The sequence below is a fragment of the Gasterosteus aculeatus genome, chromosome 13 (assembly GCF_964276395.1).
Source record: "Gasterosteus aculeatus chromosome 13, fGasAcu3.hap1.1, whole genome shotgun sequence".
Lineage (NCBI taxonomy): Eukaryota > Metazoa > Chordata > Actinopteri > Perciformes > Gasterosteidae > Gasterosteus > Gasterosteus aculeatus.
Window position 1 is genome coordinate 12453690 of NC_135701.1, and position 19285 is coordinate 12472974.

General features: G+C 43.5%; 3 protein-coding genes and 1 long non-coding RNA gene across 6 annotated transcripts in view; 1 reads left to right on the top strand and 3 right to left on the bottom strand.

The window, feature by feature from the left end:
- Positions 1–1400: 1400 nt before the first annotated feature.
- LOC120830803 (uncharacterized) lies at positions 1401–7726 on the bottom strand. Of its 3 annotated transcripts, none has more exons than XM_040195718.2 (6): positions 6842–7726; positions 5413–5804; positions 5134–5275; positions 4483–4584; positions 4060–4150; positions 1401–3249 (listed from the first exon to the last, which is right to left on the bottom strand). In XM_040195718.2, the coding sequence occupies exons 1-6, from the start codon at positions 6945–6947 to the stop codon at positions 3051–3053; spliced, it is 1032 nt and encodes a 343-aa protein (XP_040051652.2). In that variant the 5' UTR covers positions 6948–7726; the 3' UTR covers positions 1401–3050. The 3 variants fall into 3 exon arrangements, with proteins under 3 accessions (XP_040051652.2, XP_077943727.1, XP_077943728.1); XM_078087601.1 differs by having other exon boundaries at positions 1401–3716; positions 6842–7319; XM_078087602.1 differs by lacking the exon at positions 1401–3249 and adding an exon at positions 3386–3984 and having other exon boundaries at positions 4024–4150; positions 6842–7319.
- Positions 7727–8998: 1272 nt separating this feature from the next.
- On the bottom strand, positions 8999–12216 carry LOC120830802 (arrestin domain-containing protein 3). The gene is made up of 6 exons (XM_040195717.2): positions 11630–12216; positions 11326–11383; positions 11096–11240; positions 10237–10333; positions 9869–10125; positions 8999–9626 (listed from the first exon to the last, which is right to left on the bottom strand). Exons 1-6 carry the CDS (start codon positions 11883–11885, stop codon positions 9330–9332), a joined length of 1110 nt encoding a protein of 369 aa, XP_040051651.2. The 5' UTR covers positions 11886–12216; the 3' UTR covers positions 8999–9329.
- A 1509-nt stretch (positions 12217–13725) lies between these two features.
- On the bottom strand, positions 13726–17745 carry LOC120830815 (arrestin domain-containing protein 3). Its single transcript, XM_040195738.2, has 6 exons — positions 17326–17745; positions 16857–16914; positions 16515–16662; positions 16030–16126; positions 15168–15424; positions 13726–15010 (listed from the first exon to the last, which is right to left on the bottom strand). The coding sequence occupies exons 1-6, from the start codon at positions 17579–17581 to the stop codon at positions 14348–14350; spliced, it is 1479 nt and encodes a 492-aa protein (XP_040051672.2). The 5' UTR covers positions 17582–17745; the 3' UTR covers positions 13726–14347.
- Positions 17746–18325: 580 nt separating this feature from the next.
- LOC120830819 (uncharacterized) overlaps positions 18326–19285 on the top strand; it is a 257053-nt gene continuing 256093 nt past the window's right edge. The window contains exon 1 of the long non-coding RNA XR_013452113.1: positions 18326–18467. This is a non-coding gene — a long non-coding RNA (uncharacterized LOC120830819). The remainder of the gene's footprint in view (positions 18468–19285) is intronic.

Genomic DNA, 19285 nt, shown 5'->3' on the forward strand with positions numbered 1-19285 from the left:
CATATGAGTCACCCCATGGAGGCTTTGTAGTCAAAAAACACCCCCTTTTTCCAAAACAGAATACTTTCATGCTAAACCTCAATATATCATCTCACATACCAAGTATATTCCTCTTCATAGCATCTGGTACAGGATCTACTTTTAAAATCTCCATCATATGCCCTGGGCCAGCTTGCTCATGCCAGAGTCTCATCAAAGGATTTGCACCCAGCTATATTTCAGCATTGCATAACCACAAATTCACAGAAACAATAAGCTGATAAATATGTAAGAAACATCAACAGTCCTCTACTACCTTTTATAACTGATAACCAAAGAAAGAATGGAAAGAAAATGGTAAATTGCTCTGGTAAGTTCTAACAACTTTCTCCCTTTATTTTACAGAACACTACAATGTAGCTCAGCCAGTTGTGTGGAGCGCCTGGTTCGGGCCGGTGACATTAAAACCCTGTTCTGTTTTACAAGGTATGAAACACCTGAGGGAAGAGCTGGTGCCATGTGCTGGCCACGTGTAACAGCAGCTTTTACCATGAAGCCGCGGTGGATCCAAACAGCAGACGGCTACATGCACGCATTCCGAACATCGACTTCTAAGAGCTTTGTGACTACAAAAACATTCACAATCATTCTTGGAAAATCCCAAAGACTGGATCCAAGAGGTGGCTTTACATCGGTAAATCACAGCCTGTCCCCTGGCCGTGACTAAACAAACCACTCATACATTGTTATTGACTACGCACACACAGACACTTCAAAAGTTAAACACGCTGAGCAATACTTATTGCTACCTGTAATGTTTTGGAGTTTTGTTTTGGATTATTGCGTGCTCCATGCGATGTACATATTCAGAAATCCCTCCTGTACTTTTCAGCTTCTGTTGAAACACATCTGTTTATTGTTGCTCATGTTCTTTTCTCTTGCATTTTTTCTTTCATCCAAGTGTCAGACTAAATCGTTGCCCACGCCAATTCACAATGCAAAAGGGGTTTTAACTGTTTGCTTGCTGATATTTATATAGAAACTATGAGGTTATATAACGGTGGAGGCAGCCTCTTAAAGACAGCTTTCATTCAGTACCGGTCTCTGGTGGCATCGCTGAGACGCTGAGTAGGACTGTGCTTACTTTTAACAGTGTCCAGACTCTGAACTGGAGATGATTGTCCAGTTAAGGTGACTGTGTCACACGATTTATTGTCTGCTAAGTCAGTCCTAACACACACACACCCCTTTTCATACTTGTGTCCCTACCACTGTCTTGTGGCTCATCTGCAGGCGGACACACTTGTGCACACAGAATATTTGAAAACCGATCACATGATCCACATTTGACAAGCACAGGTTGGGTGGGTCACGATCCCAACGCTGTTCACCCGATATGTGTGAAAACACGAGAACACAAGTTACAGTAAGTCAGCACACCCGCGTATGTATCGCTTTATTTAGAATACAAATAGTGGAGTATCCACCTATAACATGAAAGGAAACAAAAGTCCTCAAACAAATATGAACTACATAATGATGTTTAGCACGTCTACTACGAAGATCAAAGTACAACGTCAAGCCAGAGTTGTTACCGTTTGGTTTACACACAAGCCAATGTCAATTATTTTGAAAGAGACAGAAAAGAATCCGTTTTTTTCCCTCGGCAGGCATGTGGATGTTGTTAAGAGTGGTGCTATGTGTTGTTCATTAAACTGCTCTCTCTCATTAGGATAAACACTACCAGCAGGGGAGGGAAGGGTGTCTCTGTAGGTTTGGTGTACAAAAATGTTATTAAAAGGACCAAATGATCAGGTGTACATGGACGCTCCTTCAGGCTGGGTTTTGTCCCCACACGCTTGGTATGTAAAAATGAAGGAGAGATTAAATTGACCTACCCGAACAACACCTAGGCTTCTCCTTCACAAAACAGAACACGCCCTTTGGTTGTCCGTTGTAAGCGGACTCCTCCCGCTGGAGGTTTCCGTGCCACGGGGAAGGCCGTGTTTTCCAAGAAGCCTCACAACCGTCAACACAGGCTCAACATTTATGTGATTACTGAATTCCTGCAGACTGTCTGAAGGAAATGGTGATTTTATCAGCAACTGGCTGATGCGCTGATGGTAGAAAATAACACATTTTACAGAATGAAAATAACACATTTCTCACAAATGATTGACACATACACATAAAAACAAGTTAATAATTGTTAACAAAACAATTCTCAGTCAAAAACTGGTTCTGCAGCTTTTAACATCATCATCATCTTTACAGTTAAATTATGTCACCGGCCTATGAAGATGTGCGGTGAGCTTAAAAAGCTCAAGTGGACTTTGAGCAAAGGTCGTTTTTGTCAACGGCTGTTTCCAAGGTTGAGAAGAACTGAAAAGCTCAAATCAACGCTATAAGCACGCCTTTCAAATTCCAATGATGGGATGTTAGTAAGCTAAGTGCACCACACTACTGGATTGCACCGTGTTAAGACTATTGTCATTTGTCATATGAACTAGATCTAAGATTTTAATCTAGGTTTCTTGGAAAACCGCTGCCACCTAAAAATCCTCCACAAACTTGCAAAACAACTGCAATTATATTTTCCTAGAATCATTCCTGCATGACGGGTGTGCGCGCCAAGAGCCAAGACATGTTAAGTCAGGGAATTATGTAACAGGCCACCTGAGCTCGTCTCACAGGTGTTGAACATCACTGGGACATGATGGTCATGCAGTCATAGCTGACCATACATTAGTTTGCCGAGTATTTACCCAACTACAGGCGTTGAGCTACGAGTTACTTGGTCGAGCCCTTGAATTGTAATTAAAGTAAGCCTAGAAAACAATTGCTGAATGCTTTCATCCAATAACAAATCCCTTTGATCTCAAACACCGAAGGACTTTTAAAAGCTTAAAGTCTAGCTCACACTTCACGACAGCGTGCATCTTCCTGTGGTGGACGAGTCAAACAGAAACAGCCTGCTTGTGATCCGTGAGCTGTAACCGTATTCTGCTCTTCTCCCCGGGCAGAATTTCACTTTGCACAAGGGGCGGCGGCGTGGCTGAACAGCGCAGCCTTCAGGCCTCGTACAGTGGAGTGACAGTGCCGTCCTTCCACTCGATCAGGATTTCTCCTCGTTGGACAGCCGGGGACGACTGCGGGTGTCTCATGGCGTGCTCGGTCAGCAAGGCTCGGTCACTGCGCACCGGGGACCCGGGAGCGCTCCTCTCGGGCCTCGGAGAGTATGACTTCAAAACACACACCACTTTCTTCCTTCTGCCGCAGCAAGACAGAGAACAAGAAATCATTGGGTCTCCTGAATTCCATTTAAAAAGTACGTTGGAGAAACACGTTCTATACAAATCCGAGCAGGGCCTCGGCTGCACATTTTTTCATGTTTATAAAGATGGGAAACACTGAACTGGCAGCGGTCACTTATCAAAACATTGGCCAAATAACCAGTATGTTCAGGCTTCATGAGCAAATACAGAATCGCTTTGTGTTCATCTGCAAAGCCGCATTAAGACACACATCACTTTATTTAATACGCTGCACTACTTGCAAGTCGCTGTGTTGTGCCAGACTCTCAACAAAACATTTAGGACAAACCCACGGTCATGAAGATACTCATCTAACGTTACATGGAATCTGCGTGAGGAAGAGGAGGAGGAAGAGGAGGAGGCTCCATGTCGCTAAATACCAACTTTCCACCGACCACTTTTCCCACCCGGTGTCGCTCCGATCTGCAGGCGCATCGCGGAGAAAACCAATCGTGTGTCCGGATGCTAAATGTTTATACTTCTCATCCAAACACAATCAAATGCACTGTCCGCATAGCGCCGTTTATCTAGTTTTTTGTGTTTGTCTTTTTGAACTACGACAAGCCGGAAGTAACGAGACTGTTTTTAAAATGTAAGGAGTAGAAAGTACAGATATTTGCGTGAAAATGTAAGGAGTAGAAGTAAAAAGTCGTCTGAAAAATAAATACTCCAGTATAGATACCCAAAATTTCTACTTAAGTACAGTAACAAAGTATTTGTACTTTGTTACTTGACCCCTCTGGTTAAGTGTATGTTTAGCACTCACCTGTTGGAGTGAACATTGAGCATAAGAATCACAATCCCGATGACCAGAGCCAAGGAGCTTAATGCCAGCATGGTGATCTTCCAGCCCATTCCTGCACACAGGCCAAGGAACACACCATTATTTTTACACACATGTGAACTGACTTTACCGCCCTCCAAGTTATTGTTCTTTTTCCAGCTCTTGTTAAATGTTTGCCACGACTTCAAATAAAAGCCCATTTAAACTCCTTTTCACACATTGCAAGGCGCCGACCACAACGTTCGCTCTCAATGTCACGTTCAGCCATCTCCACCTAGTGGTGGGAAGGTGTCGACATCTTTAGTGAATAATTGAGAGCCGTTCCATCCAATATTTTTGGATCAAATGATTCTATTGGAATAATACACAGAGGAGGGATTATTGAGTTCGCTCTACCAAACTTACCATTGTCCGTACTGAAGGAAACTCCGGTCAGATCTGCAGTGGATTTGTTGCTTGGCGACAACAGAGGCACATTCATTGCAGGATACGTGTCTGTGACTTCAACTAGAAGTAGACAAAAAAGACTGTGACACAGGTTTGATTTATTTGCCCTTGTGATGCAGGAGGTGACAGTCGTTTGTCCATCTTTAGCATGAAGAAGGAAATCAGTTCAAAGAGGCCTGAAATAAACACAGCATGACTCAGCAAGCGGCGAGGCACTTTCATGGAGTGGTTGGCTGCCTTCCCGGATGAGGGAAGTATTGATTTGTCAAAAGTGCTTTTGAATAAATGCAATCATCCCGTGGAAAATCACCCAACATCTGATTTTTCAGATGGACCTGAAATGTATCCCACAGACTACAGTTTGGAACCCACGTTGTCGATCAATGTGCAACATTAAATCGGTTCGGCTAAAGTGTTAGCCAAACCGATTCACAATGTGAATATCTAAATATCTGAAAGCAAAATATTAAAGCTTCATCACAAATATATTTTAAGTTCTTTTCTAAAACCAAGTTGACCGTAATATAGAAAATAAATGTTTGGCTGGAAATTAAGAAAACTCTTGAAACATGGTTAGGGGGAGAAAGGGAGAAACGTTAAGATTCTTACATGGGTTAGCCTTTATGTCAGAGATGGCACTTTGAAAAATCCCAGACGCCAACGATTTCTCCAGATTGTGGTGAGATTTGTGTTGGTTGTCTCTGCCATTGCACAGGGTCTGGTTGTCAAGTGTTCGCCACCTGCTGCCAGGCTTGTAAAAAGAAGATTGGACATTTTATCATCATTATTAAGTAGGAACATTCAACAACATTTATCCTCCCTATTTCTAAGTAATCTGATTAAGGTACTATCAGAGAAAGACCCTCTGTTCCTCAAAAGCATCGTTACCTGCTTATGTTCTCTTGACAGGAAGACCAAAGTGGATTCTTGCGTTGCACTAAGGTGCAGCCCCCTCCCCACCAAAGTGAGGTGGCCCCTCTTGGAACAGAACCACGCCTGGCCGCTCGCCTCTCTGCCCGTATCCGCCACGTCGCCCCCGGTGTCAGTCTGGACACCCTCCGGCCTAAAGACGCAGGGCTGCAGTTGGACACCTTCATACTGCTCTCTCGGTGCGGTCAGGCACTCCCCGGTGTGGTGATTGCGGAGAGCCCGGCTCCCCGGGAGCCAACGCCATTCCTGTAAGGCCGAATTTGGGCTGCAATCGCCCAGAGACACTCTGCCTCCATCCACCTGCAGGCATTTAACCAGCAGCTTGTTCTGAATGTGTAGGCCCCAGGTCTCTGTGGAGGGGCACACAAATGAAAAGGCAAATGTTATGATCCTCTCAGCCATAGTTGTTAATGAAGGACACTCACGCAGTTAAATTCAGTTCCATTTTTAAAGGAAAAGGCATGCAAGTTGAAAGCTATACGTCTATAATATGATGTGGCAATATTTAGAAATGATATTCTTCCAACCGAGGAGCTCACCTACGAGCGGTTATAAATAACAACTTAAATGAGGTGAGATATTGGTGAGTTTAACGTTGCAATATGCAAACTAAGCTTTCTTTGCAAACATTTGTAGGTTTAACATAGACATATATATAAAGGCTAGATGTCATGGCGGCCATCTTGGGTCGGGCAGCTCGCCTATAACATCGTGTTGGTAGCGGTACATGTACTTAATTATAACTTCAACCGATTTTTAAACGGTTTGGTTTGTTATAAACGATGTAGTTATGACACTGTATACATATGAATGATGTTCTGTTGAATATCATTTTCGTATGAAAATCCATGGTTATGATTACAATTATTCATCAATATGCAGTGTAATAAATGCATCTCTGTACAGGGACTTCAACATGCATTTGTAAAGGGAAATCTTGTACCTATTTTAGAAATTATTCTATTATTCTACTTATTCATATTATGTATGCAGTGTCATAACTACATATCTGACGTTTATAACAACAGACATAGAAAACAAAAGCAACAGATATATCAGATCTATGGAGCGAACTAACTGTATTCAAGTAGCGTGGTCTCCGCTTGGGTTTAACCGGGCTGCAGGCTGTAGAAAGAGGCAGAGACTTGACGGCTTCGACCCTCCTTCGTGCTTAAGTTAGCAATGTAGCGTTGCCTTTAGCTGAACTAGCTCAGAGTTTGGAAAGTTTCTTTCTTTCGGTCACTTTACTAAAAACGCGACGCACAATATGCAAACGCGAGCGTGCTTAGTGGGGCTGCGAGTGGCCGTTCCTCGCATCTTTAATTCGAGTGAGCCGACCAGCCGCTTCGAACCGCGCACTCCAACCGTGTAAAAGCTTCAAAAGTACCTTGGAAGAGGAGGAAGACGAGCCACCAGGCGCCCGCCGGCCTTCTTCCCGCAGCGGAGACGAGGCCCCGAGATTGCGGTGTCTCCCCGGGCCACGCAGCCCGCATCTCCCCCCCGGCGGCGAGTGTGCGAGTGGGCTGCAGCTAAAGTTCACGCGAGCCTCCCTTCCGTGCACCTACCGGCGGGACCGAGAGGGTCCGCACATTCCTCCCCACCACAACACGAAATACTCCCCCTTTTTCGTCCACTGGGCCTTTTGGCTGAACGTGAGAGGTTGTGCCGTTTTTCCGCTCACTCTGTATCTCCCGTTGGTGTGTTTGTTCCCATCACGCGCCCCGAGGACCGTCCCCCCGTGCGCCGCTACAACGTGTTTACGGGGCAGCGCGCTGGCGCCGCGTAGATGAGACGCGAAGAGCATAAATATGCTGCAAGGAGAAAAACTCCCTTCCAAGTGTGGCGAGGGTGAGGTGAGGGGGGGGGGGGGGGGGGGGGGGGACTGCCCCGATAGTTTGTATTTTAACACCACCACCCCCGGGAAAAAAAAAAATCTATGAATAAAGTAAATTACTAAAGCTAAACAAAGGACAACACACGTTCGTTACACGGAGCAGGTGGGGGACGTGTTTCCCCCAAAAATATACAAAAGTTTATCTTGGTCACAATTAAAATCTTCTATCTAAAAAGGTTAATTTATTGGTACAGATTACAGTGTTGTCATGGGGCCTTCGTGAGGGTGGGGGGGTGGGGGCGGGGTGAAGGTATAAACTTCGAACGGGAGCACCACAATCCACTTTTAACACTCCAAACACACACAAGGGCAAAGCAAAAAAGGGAGACCGAAAATATATTTACAAAATTTACAAAGTTCCAACACAACCCCCCCCCCAAAAAAATGAAAAGAATATCAAAATATTATACAGCATGAACTCAAAGAACTAATCCATTAAATGATCAAAATAATTACAAAATGATCCACCTCCTGTTGCTTCAGGGAGCCAAACATAAAATCAATACAGGACATTAAATGCTGACACCGGGACTTCAATACAGCGGGCTATGTCCGTAAAAAGAGGGTTTGTTTTACCCCCACAAAGCAGCAGCAGCAGTCCAAAACAGTGCGGTTCGGTTCGGGGTCGCCGGGTACCGAGCCCTCAGCGTGGCATCGCTCCGGCACCGAAAGGGGAACAAGCCGACACACGCCGTCCGACCTGCCAGCGCCTGCACATAAACACACGTTATTACGGTGCACGGATGGAAAACATTGACGCGCAATAAATTACCACATACCTGCGCGGCGGAACACAACTTGCGCAACACCAGAGAGAGAGAGAGAGAGAGAGAGAGAGTGAGAGAGAGAGAGAGAGAGAGAGAGAGAGAGAGAGAGAGAGAGAGAGAGAGAGAGAGTGCCGAGGGTCTGCAGAACCTGCAGCCAGGTAACCCGGAAGAGGAAGGTACGCACCTGTCGCCAGAGAGAGAGAGGGCGGAGCTACCGATCCCTCCTTATATGGTAGGCAATGAAAGGGGACAAGACCGCGAATGGGCAGAGCTGGTGGGGAAGCAGTCACAAGCTGAATAGAATGGACCGCCTCGTTAGTTCCAGTGAGGAATGGGACATCTTTTTTTGGGGGAGGCTGCGTGGTCACGTGTTGTTTTTCACTGTCGAGTATGTGCGAGACGTGCATCAAAACATGTTAAACTAACACAGATTTAAAAGCCATTAAAAAGCCAACAAAGAACTGAAGTTCCTTTCTTGCCTGTGACTTCTAGCGTGAGTTCCTTTGTTTGAAGGGTAACAATACTGTTACTGTTCACAGGTTCTCTTGTAAGACGTCCTGGGGAACAACGAACCTTTGCAGTTATCTCTTCCTTTTCACAGAGACACACCACCAATGCAGGACATTTAGAGCATTTCCTCATATTTTAGTTGCTCACACGGCACTTTCAGCCTGTGGAGGCTGAAAAGGAGCGCCCACTCAGGGCTCGGCTCCACCGAGGAGTCCTCTGGGTGGCTGTCCAAGTGTTTTTGTCCTTTTTGTCCTGAAGTTAGATGTTTCAGCTGATTTATATTCTGACTGTTTTACTGCGTGTTGAGATACCGCAGGATCTGAACAACAACTTTCAGAAACAGACTCCCACAGAACACAAGAGAGATTGGAACTTTCATTAGTGTTAGATTTATTTAAACAACTGGTTGCAGGCAAAACATCCTGCTTCTTATAAACAAAAACTGTGTTTTTTTTACTCTTACCCTCACAGGAATTTAACTGCATGGTAAAAAGACTACAGGACAGGAAATGGTAAACGTCACATATATGTTCCTGTCTACTTAAGTGACACACATTATACAACTATCATTATAACATTGAGATGATTATAGAAGAATATATGGCTTATACCGCAGACATTATTGTAAATGAATACTTGTCCATGCACAAAACATTTTCCTCCAACAGGTCAGGTGCCCCCATTGGCTGCCAGTATTTTGGGTTTTAAAAACCCTCTGGAGGAGCCTGCTGTGGCTCCTGATTATAATACCCACTTGACATGTTTGCGTGTTGAGTGGGATCCGGTGCGGAGTACCCGTAGGCCCCTGAACCTGCCGGTGCGGGATATGGTCCAACAGGGTAGGCGGGGGGAGGGAAGTCGCTGTAACTCGGTGCCCCAAAAGGCCCAGATGGGTAAGGCCCCGGAGCTCCACCGGGCTGAAGGTTAGCAAAACCAGAAGGAACTACGACCAGGGGAAACTCCACCTTCGGGTCAATGGCAAAGCTGATGTCCAAATACACCTGGGGACGGCAAATATGTGAAACTACCATTCGTCTGCATACAGTATTAATTATATTGACCGTAAATGTGTATGCAACTTGTTTTGTCCTGTAATCACATATGCTCTGGAGTGCTAATGGACGTATGTATTTTCAATAGTTGCTGAAGCTTGTGGTTGAGACAAGAATTGTCTGCTAAATAACAGGCAATATTTGCCAACAAGTGTGAATACTCAATGTCTTTATTTTGCATTATTACATACCTTAAGGTAATGGCTAACTGAGATGATTTCACAATCTTGGAGAGTGTGGGTGACGTCAGCAGGAACCGTGAACTGGCAGGACGCAGTTTCCGCTGAATTCGGTTCAATAGTCTCCCCAACCATTTTCCACAGACTTTGGTCATTGACTTTAGTGGAGGCATTGGCCCTGTACACTATTTTCTGCTGCAAACTGAATTTGGTCTTTGTTTGTTTGGAAGAGGAGTTACGGATTTGGGCGACAACAGACACGGTGTCACCTGTCAAAATCAAAACGATAACTCCTGGATATGCATCGTTTATAATGCCATAACACAATAATGAAATTAGACATAAAGCAACTGTACGCCTATGTATTACAGTGACTGTACCTGGAGAGCACACGTTTGTGTTAACGGTGGCAGACATTTCAACCTGGCCGTCGGCAAAACCGCTCATCTTTTTATCCACTGAACCAGACTGTGGATGCTAGAACAACAAAAACAAACAAACATTCTTTCGTATCAGTGCAGCTACATCCGGCTGAAGCATTTAGGAGAAACCATCTCATAATGCTGTCAAACTGTGGGTTAAGCCACGTTTAATGGTTTCCACCATAAAAGTGGAACCATTTTAACATCCCAAAGGGAATCCTTACTAATTAGTTTTAAGTGGTAGATTAGGCAACACTGTGCACTCTCTCCATAATCTAATGGACCACAACATCATATGAATGCATCTCAATCCTCTCCTCCCTCGCCATCCCAGTTCTTTCCATCACAATGCTTTTTGTAAACCCCAATCCATTTCCTGTTTATTCAAGCAACCGGTTTCTTTTGATCGATCCCATGTGACGCATTGTTGAATCTCAGGATTCTGTAGGTCCTGTTGACTCATATCTTTTATTATGCATATTCAAAGCCTATAGACGCAGCTTCTCCTTCAACTCAACAAGAAGGTGTGTCCAGACCTTTGACTGGTATGTATAGTGCACTTCTGTTACGATAGAGATTTCTCCATGCTAGACTTCATGTCACTTTGCTCAGGCACGTTCAGTATAGAACGGTCTTCATCCCCAACTCTGCATAGTTTCCTTACCTTTAAACCCTCTCATCTTTTACTGCCAGTTATTGACAGCTGGCTCTTCAGTCGTGTGATTTGGTATCTAGAATATTTACCTTTCAAACATTTGAGTTAATTTGCACTAGTGTAAGAAATTGATAACACGTATCCTTGTGGTGTCCCACTTACTATTGCCTGGACAGTATGGGAGGATTTTGAAACAAAGTTGAGTTCTTTTTGTACTGAAGAAGGCATCCGCCAGCTCCTGGACACCTTTGCAACCAGTATGTAGCAAATCTTTCCATGTAACCCTCTGAAGGAGGACGGCATCTCACTGGAAGAAAAAAACGGTCCACAAATGCAAGATTTTGTAAATGCAAACACAGAAGTCCGCTTAGATGCTAGAAATGTAAACTTACCCTTGAGGAAATGTAAACCTGAACTTTAATTGATGGTCTCCTTTGGGAAGTACAGTACCTGCAAAATAACTGAGAATGATTTACACTTTCTGTCTCCTCAGTTGAATTCAACCTCGTTCACGGAGGTTCATGTGTATTCAATTAGATTCATGGATAACATCATGTATTCATCAGCAAGTGGTTAGAAATGTATACAAGTGAACCGTAACATGTGGAATACATATTGTTGTCCAGTTTTAATATGATGCACACAAATGAGAAAGCAAAAGCAAAGCTTATAGGGAGAAGCAATTGTCACACCTACCATTCTCATTCTGTGCAACCAAGTTGTCTTTGAGTTTCAGGTAGGTCCTGTGCGCACTGTGCGATCTCCGCTTGTCCCCGGTCCCCTCCGACCAGTGCACGTCCGCGTCCCCTTTGAGCTTCACGCTCAGTCCCTTCAGCTTGGTTTCCTTTGTCAACGTGAACGTGACCATGGCAGCGATGGTATCCCCTTGAGAAAAGGTGTCCCCTGCGTTGAGAGCTTCGTAAACCAAACCCAAGTCCTTTATCGGAGACATTTTTGATTAAACGTTTAGCGCCCTCCCCCCCTTTGTGTGTCCGCGAGGAGCGACGGCTCACTGTCAGTTCCTCTCAGCGGGGCTCCAACACCTGAGGCAGCAGCCTGAAGATGGAGCTCAGCAAAGGAAATACTGTAGCCTCGACTCTAAAAGTACTTATTTGTTCCCCGTTGTGTCAAAGCGAGCGAAACACGAGAGGCAAGAAGCTCGAAGCTTATATAACGCCGACGGGTAGAGAGATAATGGGACTAAAAGCATAAACTGTCAGCTGACCTGTTGTCATCATTACGAATACGATCCAGATATCACCACAGGATATTGCTCAACGGGCTGTTCCGGTTTACACAATAAAGGATTTGGTTTGAGGGTTTTTATGTTCAGTAGGTTCAGGGATTGTTCTGTTTACACAGTTCATTGTGTTCATTGTTGGGCTATTTAACCATTATAGGCCCCGATATCTTCGATAAAATGGAAGAATTGAGGGTGGATGAGATTATTTGCCAAGACCTCTATTATCCATGGATGAATTACTGATGGGGCCAAACATGCTAACACGCATGAACCTCCCCTGAGCTTCATCTGCAGTTTGTCACTCAAAGGGGCAAGTACGAGTAAGGGAATAATAAAAGGGGACACAAAATAGCGTTAAAAAGACTTTCTGATACTGGTGCCTAAACCAACACATTAAAAAAAGCACATAACAATGGTTGAAACAAAAAAGAAAGTTTTTTTCTAATGCTGAGGCAATTTTCTTCAAAACAATACTGTAAATATAAATAAATAAAAACACTTGGCTTCAAACTACGGCTTTGAGCTTTGTAACTTCAAACTATGAACAATATATCAACTGTTTACAGTTTAAACTTTAAAGCATACTTAGTGTTTCCCCCAGAGTTTGAGGTGGATATATTATTTCATTTGAATTGGGAATATTACTCATTTAATTTTAGATTCATGCTCATTGTGCAAGATCTAAAGATATATAACATTAATTGAAAAGCATTTATGTTGGATTCTATTATTCTTTTGTTTTAGTGTAGTTTATTTCATTTAATAATTTAATATTTTTTATCTTATTATATTGTATATAATGTGTATCTTTTAATTCTATTTTCTTCCCTTAAATATAAGATGGGTCATCAGTATGTGTAAATAAAGTTTTTCAATCGGCTCAGGCACCGAAATCAAGTACCGAAATCTGCGTTGCATTTCGGTACGAGAACCGGTACCAGTTTGGCACCGGTTCTCGGTACCCAACCCTACTCACAACAAGAAGGGGGAAAAACCATAGATAGATATACAAAGGCTAGATGTCTTACGGCGGAGTATAGAATGTCCTCATATGGCGGACATCTTGGTAGGGTGGGCTCGCTCACCCGTAACATTGGTGGTGGTACATGTACTTTTTCCTAAGTATGCAGTGTCATGAATACATCTCTGTACAGGGTGGGGATTTCAACATGCAGCTTTTCTTGATGTATATTTGTAAAGGGAAATCTTGTACGGATTTTAGAACATTACTCTATTTTTTAGAACATAATTATTCATATTATGTATGTAGTGTCATAACTACATCTCTGACATTTATAACAAACCAAACCGTTTAAAAATCGGTTGAACATTGAGCAAGTTATGGTTATTTAAAAAGTACATTCATCACTACGAACACAACGTTATGGGTGAGCGAGCCCACCCTACCAAGTTGGCAAGATGTGCAGACGTTCGACTCCGTTGGCCGGCAACGCGGACGAGACATCTAGCCTTTATATTTGTCTATGGGAAAAACCACCACCAAAAGACGAAACAACAATGATACAAAAGAGGAGCCACAGACTAACCGTCTCTTGCTATTCTTTATTTACATCTCTAAGTCGGAGAAAACACAGCAGTTTGGCAAGTATAACAAAAAGCCTGGTTTGTTTAGTATTGTGTTGATGAAATAGACCGAAGAAGTTGTCTGGTGTTAAATTGCACAGACTGGGCAATATATCTAAAAATCGCTTATTTAGCCTCTTATTTGATTACTTTATAGAGTAAACATATGACAATATTTTTTAATATAGTCCTTGTTGTCCAGTTTCTTTCAACTAGCCTCCACACTGCAGATTGAGAAAATCGGTATATTCTATATACCATCGAAAAAATGTCTGTTGAGGATTCTTGTGTTGAGCAAGGCACGTGTGCATACACAGCGTATCCGGACGGATGAGGTTTGAGCAGCTGGACGAAGCCAATTAGTGACCGTAACTGAGAAGGATACAACATTTGGATACGATCCACAAATCCCTTTTGCCCATATGATTGTTTACATGCAAACAGTCCACACGGCACAGTGACATTTTTGTTTAAATTCGCGAGATACGGGTTAAAGACACAATCTAGGTGATCAGATTACACATTTATATATAAATTAGTACGTCACATCAAAAATAAACTGGTTCAGTCATTAAGCATAGTTTCTATTATTTGGCATCAGACTTCTCAGTAGCGGAAGACGGGAAAAGGAGAGAATATGCTGGAGGAGCTTCATCCGATTGAGACAGAAAGTCTGTGTTCATCATTGCTGCAGAAGACGGCGGGTTGTATGAAGGAGCAGTTGGGGATATGCTCATGGGTGGAGCAGTAGGTGATGATGAGGGTGGATGAAATGTTGGGGCAGCAGGCGGAGGGTGAAGCAGAGAAGGCGACGATGAGGACGGAAATGGCGATCCATAAGGAGCCAATTGTGGCACTGGGTTAGGGTATCCCCCATTCACGTGTGAAGACTGCGCAGGGTACACACCTGGTGGACCAGCATTCACAGACGGGTTATATGGGTACGCGGGTGGTGGTGCTGCATACTGTTGGGCCCCTGGGTATCCGTAGCTGCCCGAGTGTGGGGATGCAGGATAAGGACCCATAAACACAGCAGGAGCAGGGAAGCCTCTGTTGACTGGGCCCCCAATATCCCTCGGCGGACAAGGACCCATGGACACCGCAGGCGGGGGGAAGTCTGTGTTGCTTGGGCCCCCAGCAGCTCCGGCTGGATAGAGGCCCCTAGCAACACCGTCAGCGAGGACTGGAGGAATAATGACCACTGGGAGCACTATCTCCGGATCGAAAGCGAAGCTGATGTCCAGATACGCCTAAGGAAAGAAAAAACATGACTGCCCGATTAGGAAAGCTGTGCTTTAATTCTATCTAGAATTCCAAGAAAACAATGAATTTGGAAAATCTTTTATGAATGTGTTTAACAAAAATAATTGTTAAATAATATGTTGAATGTTAAATAATAACGCATACCTTTAAAGTGTACGTCACTGAGATAATGTCACAATTCTGGATTGTTGCCATCTGATCACGAGGTATCGGTATCGCACAGCGGACATCCTTCTGTGTTTGGGACTTAATACTGTTGTCAACCACTTTGAGTATGACGTTGCTCTGGTGTCTGGTGCTGCCGTTGGCATGGTACACCACATCCTGAATTAAACTGAATTTGGGTATCATCTCACTAGACGAAGAATTGTTGATTTTTGCCAGAATCGGAATACTTTCACCTATAGGAGAAAAAAAACATTTTCTTGTAAATCTAGTTCCACATAAAACAACATAGTGGACTGCATTATGAGTGTTATATAAAGGCAGTTCAATGGTCTGTCTGGTGCGAAAATATTACTCACGTTAAGTCGACAGTGCTAAAATGCTAAACCCACCTACTTATTACGACATGCAGTACTGTCTGACCAAGACCGGAAATAACACAGTAACTATGATGTTCAGTACCTTAATCATACTGAGCTACCTACATTTCCATCAACCCTTCTTTTCTTGCTCCATTGGAACCATCACTGACAACAAACATCAGGTGTGAGCAAGTATGCACACTACCATGTCACTTAAAAAGTCTAAATAATGTTATTATTAGTTATTATTATTATTAGTCTAGTCCAATGACAGGGTCTTGAAGACTGATTTCAATTTCTGTATTCAATTTCTTTCTTTTTGACAAAAGCAATGCTGCAGTTCAATTAAAATTGGCTAAAGTTTGCTGAAGTTCATTACTTAACCGTCACTGACATATAGAATAGTTTCCAGTAACTGCCTTCAGCATAACATCTCCTTCGATTACATGAACCCACCCAGTTTGAGGAGAAATTCCTACCTGGGTAAAAAGCACACTTGTCAACGATGACATCCATATGTACCTGTCCTTTTGAGAAGAGGCCCATCTCTTTCTTTGTTGAACCAACCTGGCGTAACTAGAATGCAATAAAAAGAGAAGACATCAGCCATTAAAGTGTCTGGGATAAGCATTTCTGAGCAGGTCCAAATATCCAGGTAGCTGCACCTTCCGTCACATATTATTGCTCAGTGTGAAGTCCTTCATGTTGAGCAACTTCTCCCTCAAACTATTATTTTATTTTTAATAAAATTCAGTGACACAAAATTGATATATTCGTTTTGTTAAAGCAGGAATGGCGCATGTAGAGCTAATACCGTTCATGGCGGCTATGCATGAGGATGTTTTTTAGCCACACCACCAATTAGAAGTGGCACATCCCAGAAAAGGTCTGCTGGCAACAACTATACTTTCTCTCTAGGAACTAGTAGTGGATGGAGGCGTCTATTTTACAACATTTTACACACCATCAGAGAACCAAGGTTAGGATAGCACTTGGAGACAAAACATATGTCCTTTTCTACTGTTTGGTCCATCCTCCAACTTCTGGACAACTTGGCCTCCAGCTTGTAGACAATCTTTCCATGATTCCCTTTGAATGACGACGGCATGCTTCTGTTAAGGAAAACCAGCAGATTCATGTTTTATGCGATCTTAGTGAATTAACATCAATAACTGGAATAGAAATACACATCAATGAACGTGTAACACAAAGAATGTGCAGCACTATGCTACTTGGTCTTGTTTGTGAAACCCTCTACATTGGGAGTGCAAACATTGTGTTTTGGAAAGCGTTTTATTCTACTTACCCTGTTGGTATGTTAAAGCTGAATTTGTAGATATGGATTCCTTGGGGAATTACAGTGTCTAAAAGGACAAAGATTTAGTTTTAATGGTCAACTGCTAGGACCTGTTACTTTTAAGTATTGGAAAATTACACTTGTACTTGCACATTTTAATAATTTCACCCCACTGCCCTTCTATCGTGATAGTACAATCTTTGCATAAGAGCTGCAATTAATTAATTAATCACTTTGTTACTATTCAGTTACAGTAGGCCACGGTCAAAATAAGACAAAAAACGATCAACAACTACACTTTTGTTAACTTTTGACATATTCAAGTTAACTTACTTAACTTCTTAAAAACGTAATGGTGCCAATGACCATCGCGGGCCACGCAGAAAAGCGCACAACCGCACAGGGAGGCCCGCACACTGCCAGCGGGTAACGACACAACGGGAAGCCGCGCGGGAGTAACAGGAAGTCCGCAGCTCACCCTTACGGTCCTCCGGGATCAAAAACTGCTTGAGCTTGAAGTATCTCTTGTGTTCGTGGTACGTGTGGGTGCGATCGCCGCTCTTCTTCGTCCACCGGACGTCGGCGTCTCCTTTGGCTTTCACGAACAGGCTCTCGACCGTGGTCTCCTTCAGCAGGGCCAGCGTCACCTGTCCGGCGAGCGCGTCCCCCTCCGAGAACGTCTCGTGCTCGTTGAGCGCGTGGTACGTCATGGTCAAGCTCTGGATGCTGGGCATTGTAAAAGAATATGACGACGACGCTTGTTGAACAACAGAAGAAAAAACAACAACAAACGATTAAGTCCAGCCCGGCTGAAGACGTTCAAGCGCGCGCTACTGTAGACCGAAAAACTACAACCCCAAAAAGACAACCGGCCCCGCCGGCGCCTGGACTGTGGGAGGAGGACACGCCCCACGGTTGCCCCTGCAAAGACCTCTACTGCCATCTGATGTCCAAAAGGACAGACTGCGGGCTCCTCGTCCAAGTGGCGAGGCCTTCACGCCTTCATCCTGGAGGTCGTGGGAGGAACCGCGCAGAGTGTTACCTGCCGTACAGGTGCAGTATGGAATACGTAGGAGGGATAAAGCAGTATTCTGCTGCAGCCTCCAGGCTCACAAGCACATGATTGCATTACGTCAGTATGCTGAAAAAAGTACAATAAACTTAACTTGTACAACAAACGTCTATAATGTACTGTCTGTGGCTAAAGTCTGGAATACAGAATCACCATCACGGTGTGGTGTAAACAAAAGGTGATATGGAGACAGTTACTTTGACAATGTGGTGTTCTGCGTACATTTAGCGGGGGGGAAGAAGTCAGGGACTCACAAGACAACCAAATGCGAAAACAAAGCGACCAACGACAGAAATATGAACAGAGAAAACGGAGCGTGAAGTAACATTTGGCGCAGGTTAGTTCCTGGTAGCGTTGAGCCGCTAACTGCGTTTCTTTCATATTGCTTTTCTTCTTCGTTGGTGTTTCGCGTGTTTGGCATTCGGTTTCAAACAATTGGCAATTAGGCTTTTTGAGCTTCACGGCAAACGGGATCCCAACTCTTCCCACTAACAATCCGAAATAACTTTGGACCAGAAGAAAGGTCATTGGGCAGAAACTACGTGAAGGTGAAGTTTCGTAGAGATATTCTGAAGGCTTGTGCGGTGTGGATTTTATTAGTTGAGGCGGAGTTGAATATGTCCACGTGTCTTCTCCTGATATCCGAAAACATGTGGTTTCAGGTTTTATCCAACAAAAAAAGAAAATATTTAAAAATTCAAAAATAGTCAGAAGATAGCCTCTACCTGGCATTAGTTGAACAAACGGAAGTGCAAATTATACACTTTTGTAAATATTGGAAGTATCTTTTGTTCAGGAGAGGGATATGTGCAGGGCAGCAGAAAATGGCATCTCCAAGTAACAAGACACGATTTGTGGTTTGGCCTTTGAGGTTTCTCATAAATGTCTTTAAGGTCTTGCTGGCTTATCTGGCTGCGTAAATGTTTACAACTCATCTTATTAGTTCTATTGAAAAATGTAACCGTATAATTGGGCCTTTCTCTAATTGTTCCAATTTTAACATCTGATATCAATCTCCCTGATTATTATTACACCTGTAGCACAGCAGCAGATGCAGCTTCAAACCAAGACAAACAACTCCTCACTACAGTGCTCCTTGTCAAGTTTCTTTGGAATTTTTCCAATTTATTCACCATGCACCAGGCAATAGAGATTTTGAAATGTTGTGTTAAGTAGCACACTAGGCAAAAGTAAACACACAAAAAAACCCTTTACCTTTTGTAATTCATCTATTAATGACAAAGGCTTAAATCACCTCCCTCGGTAGAAGCTCATTAATCTATGTCTGTAAATGCCCCTAGTTGGATGGGTTGTATCCCTGCTTTGGGAAAAAGGGTGCGTTGGTCAAGTCCAGTCTTTATTAAGA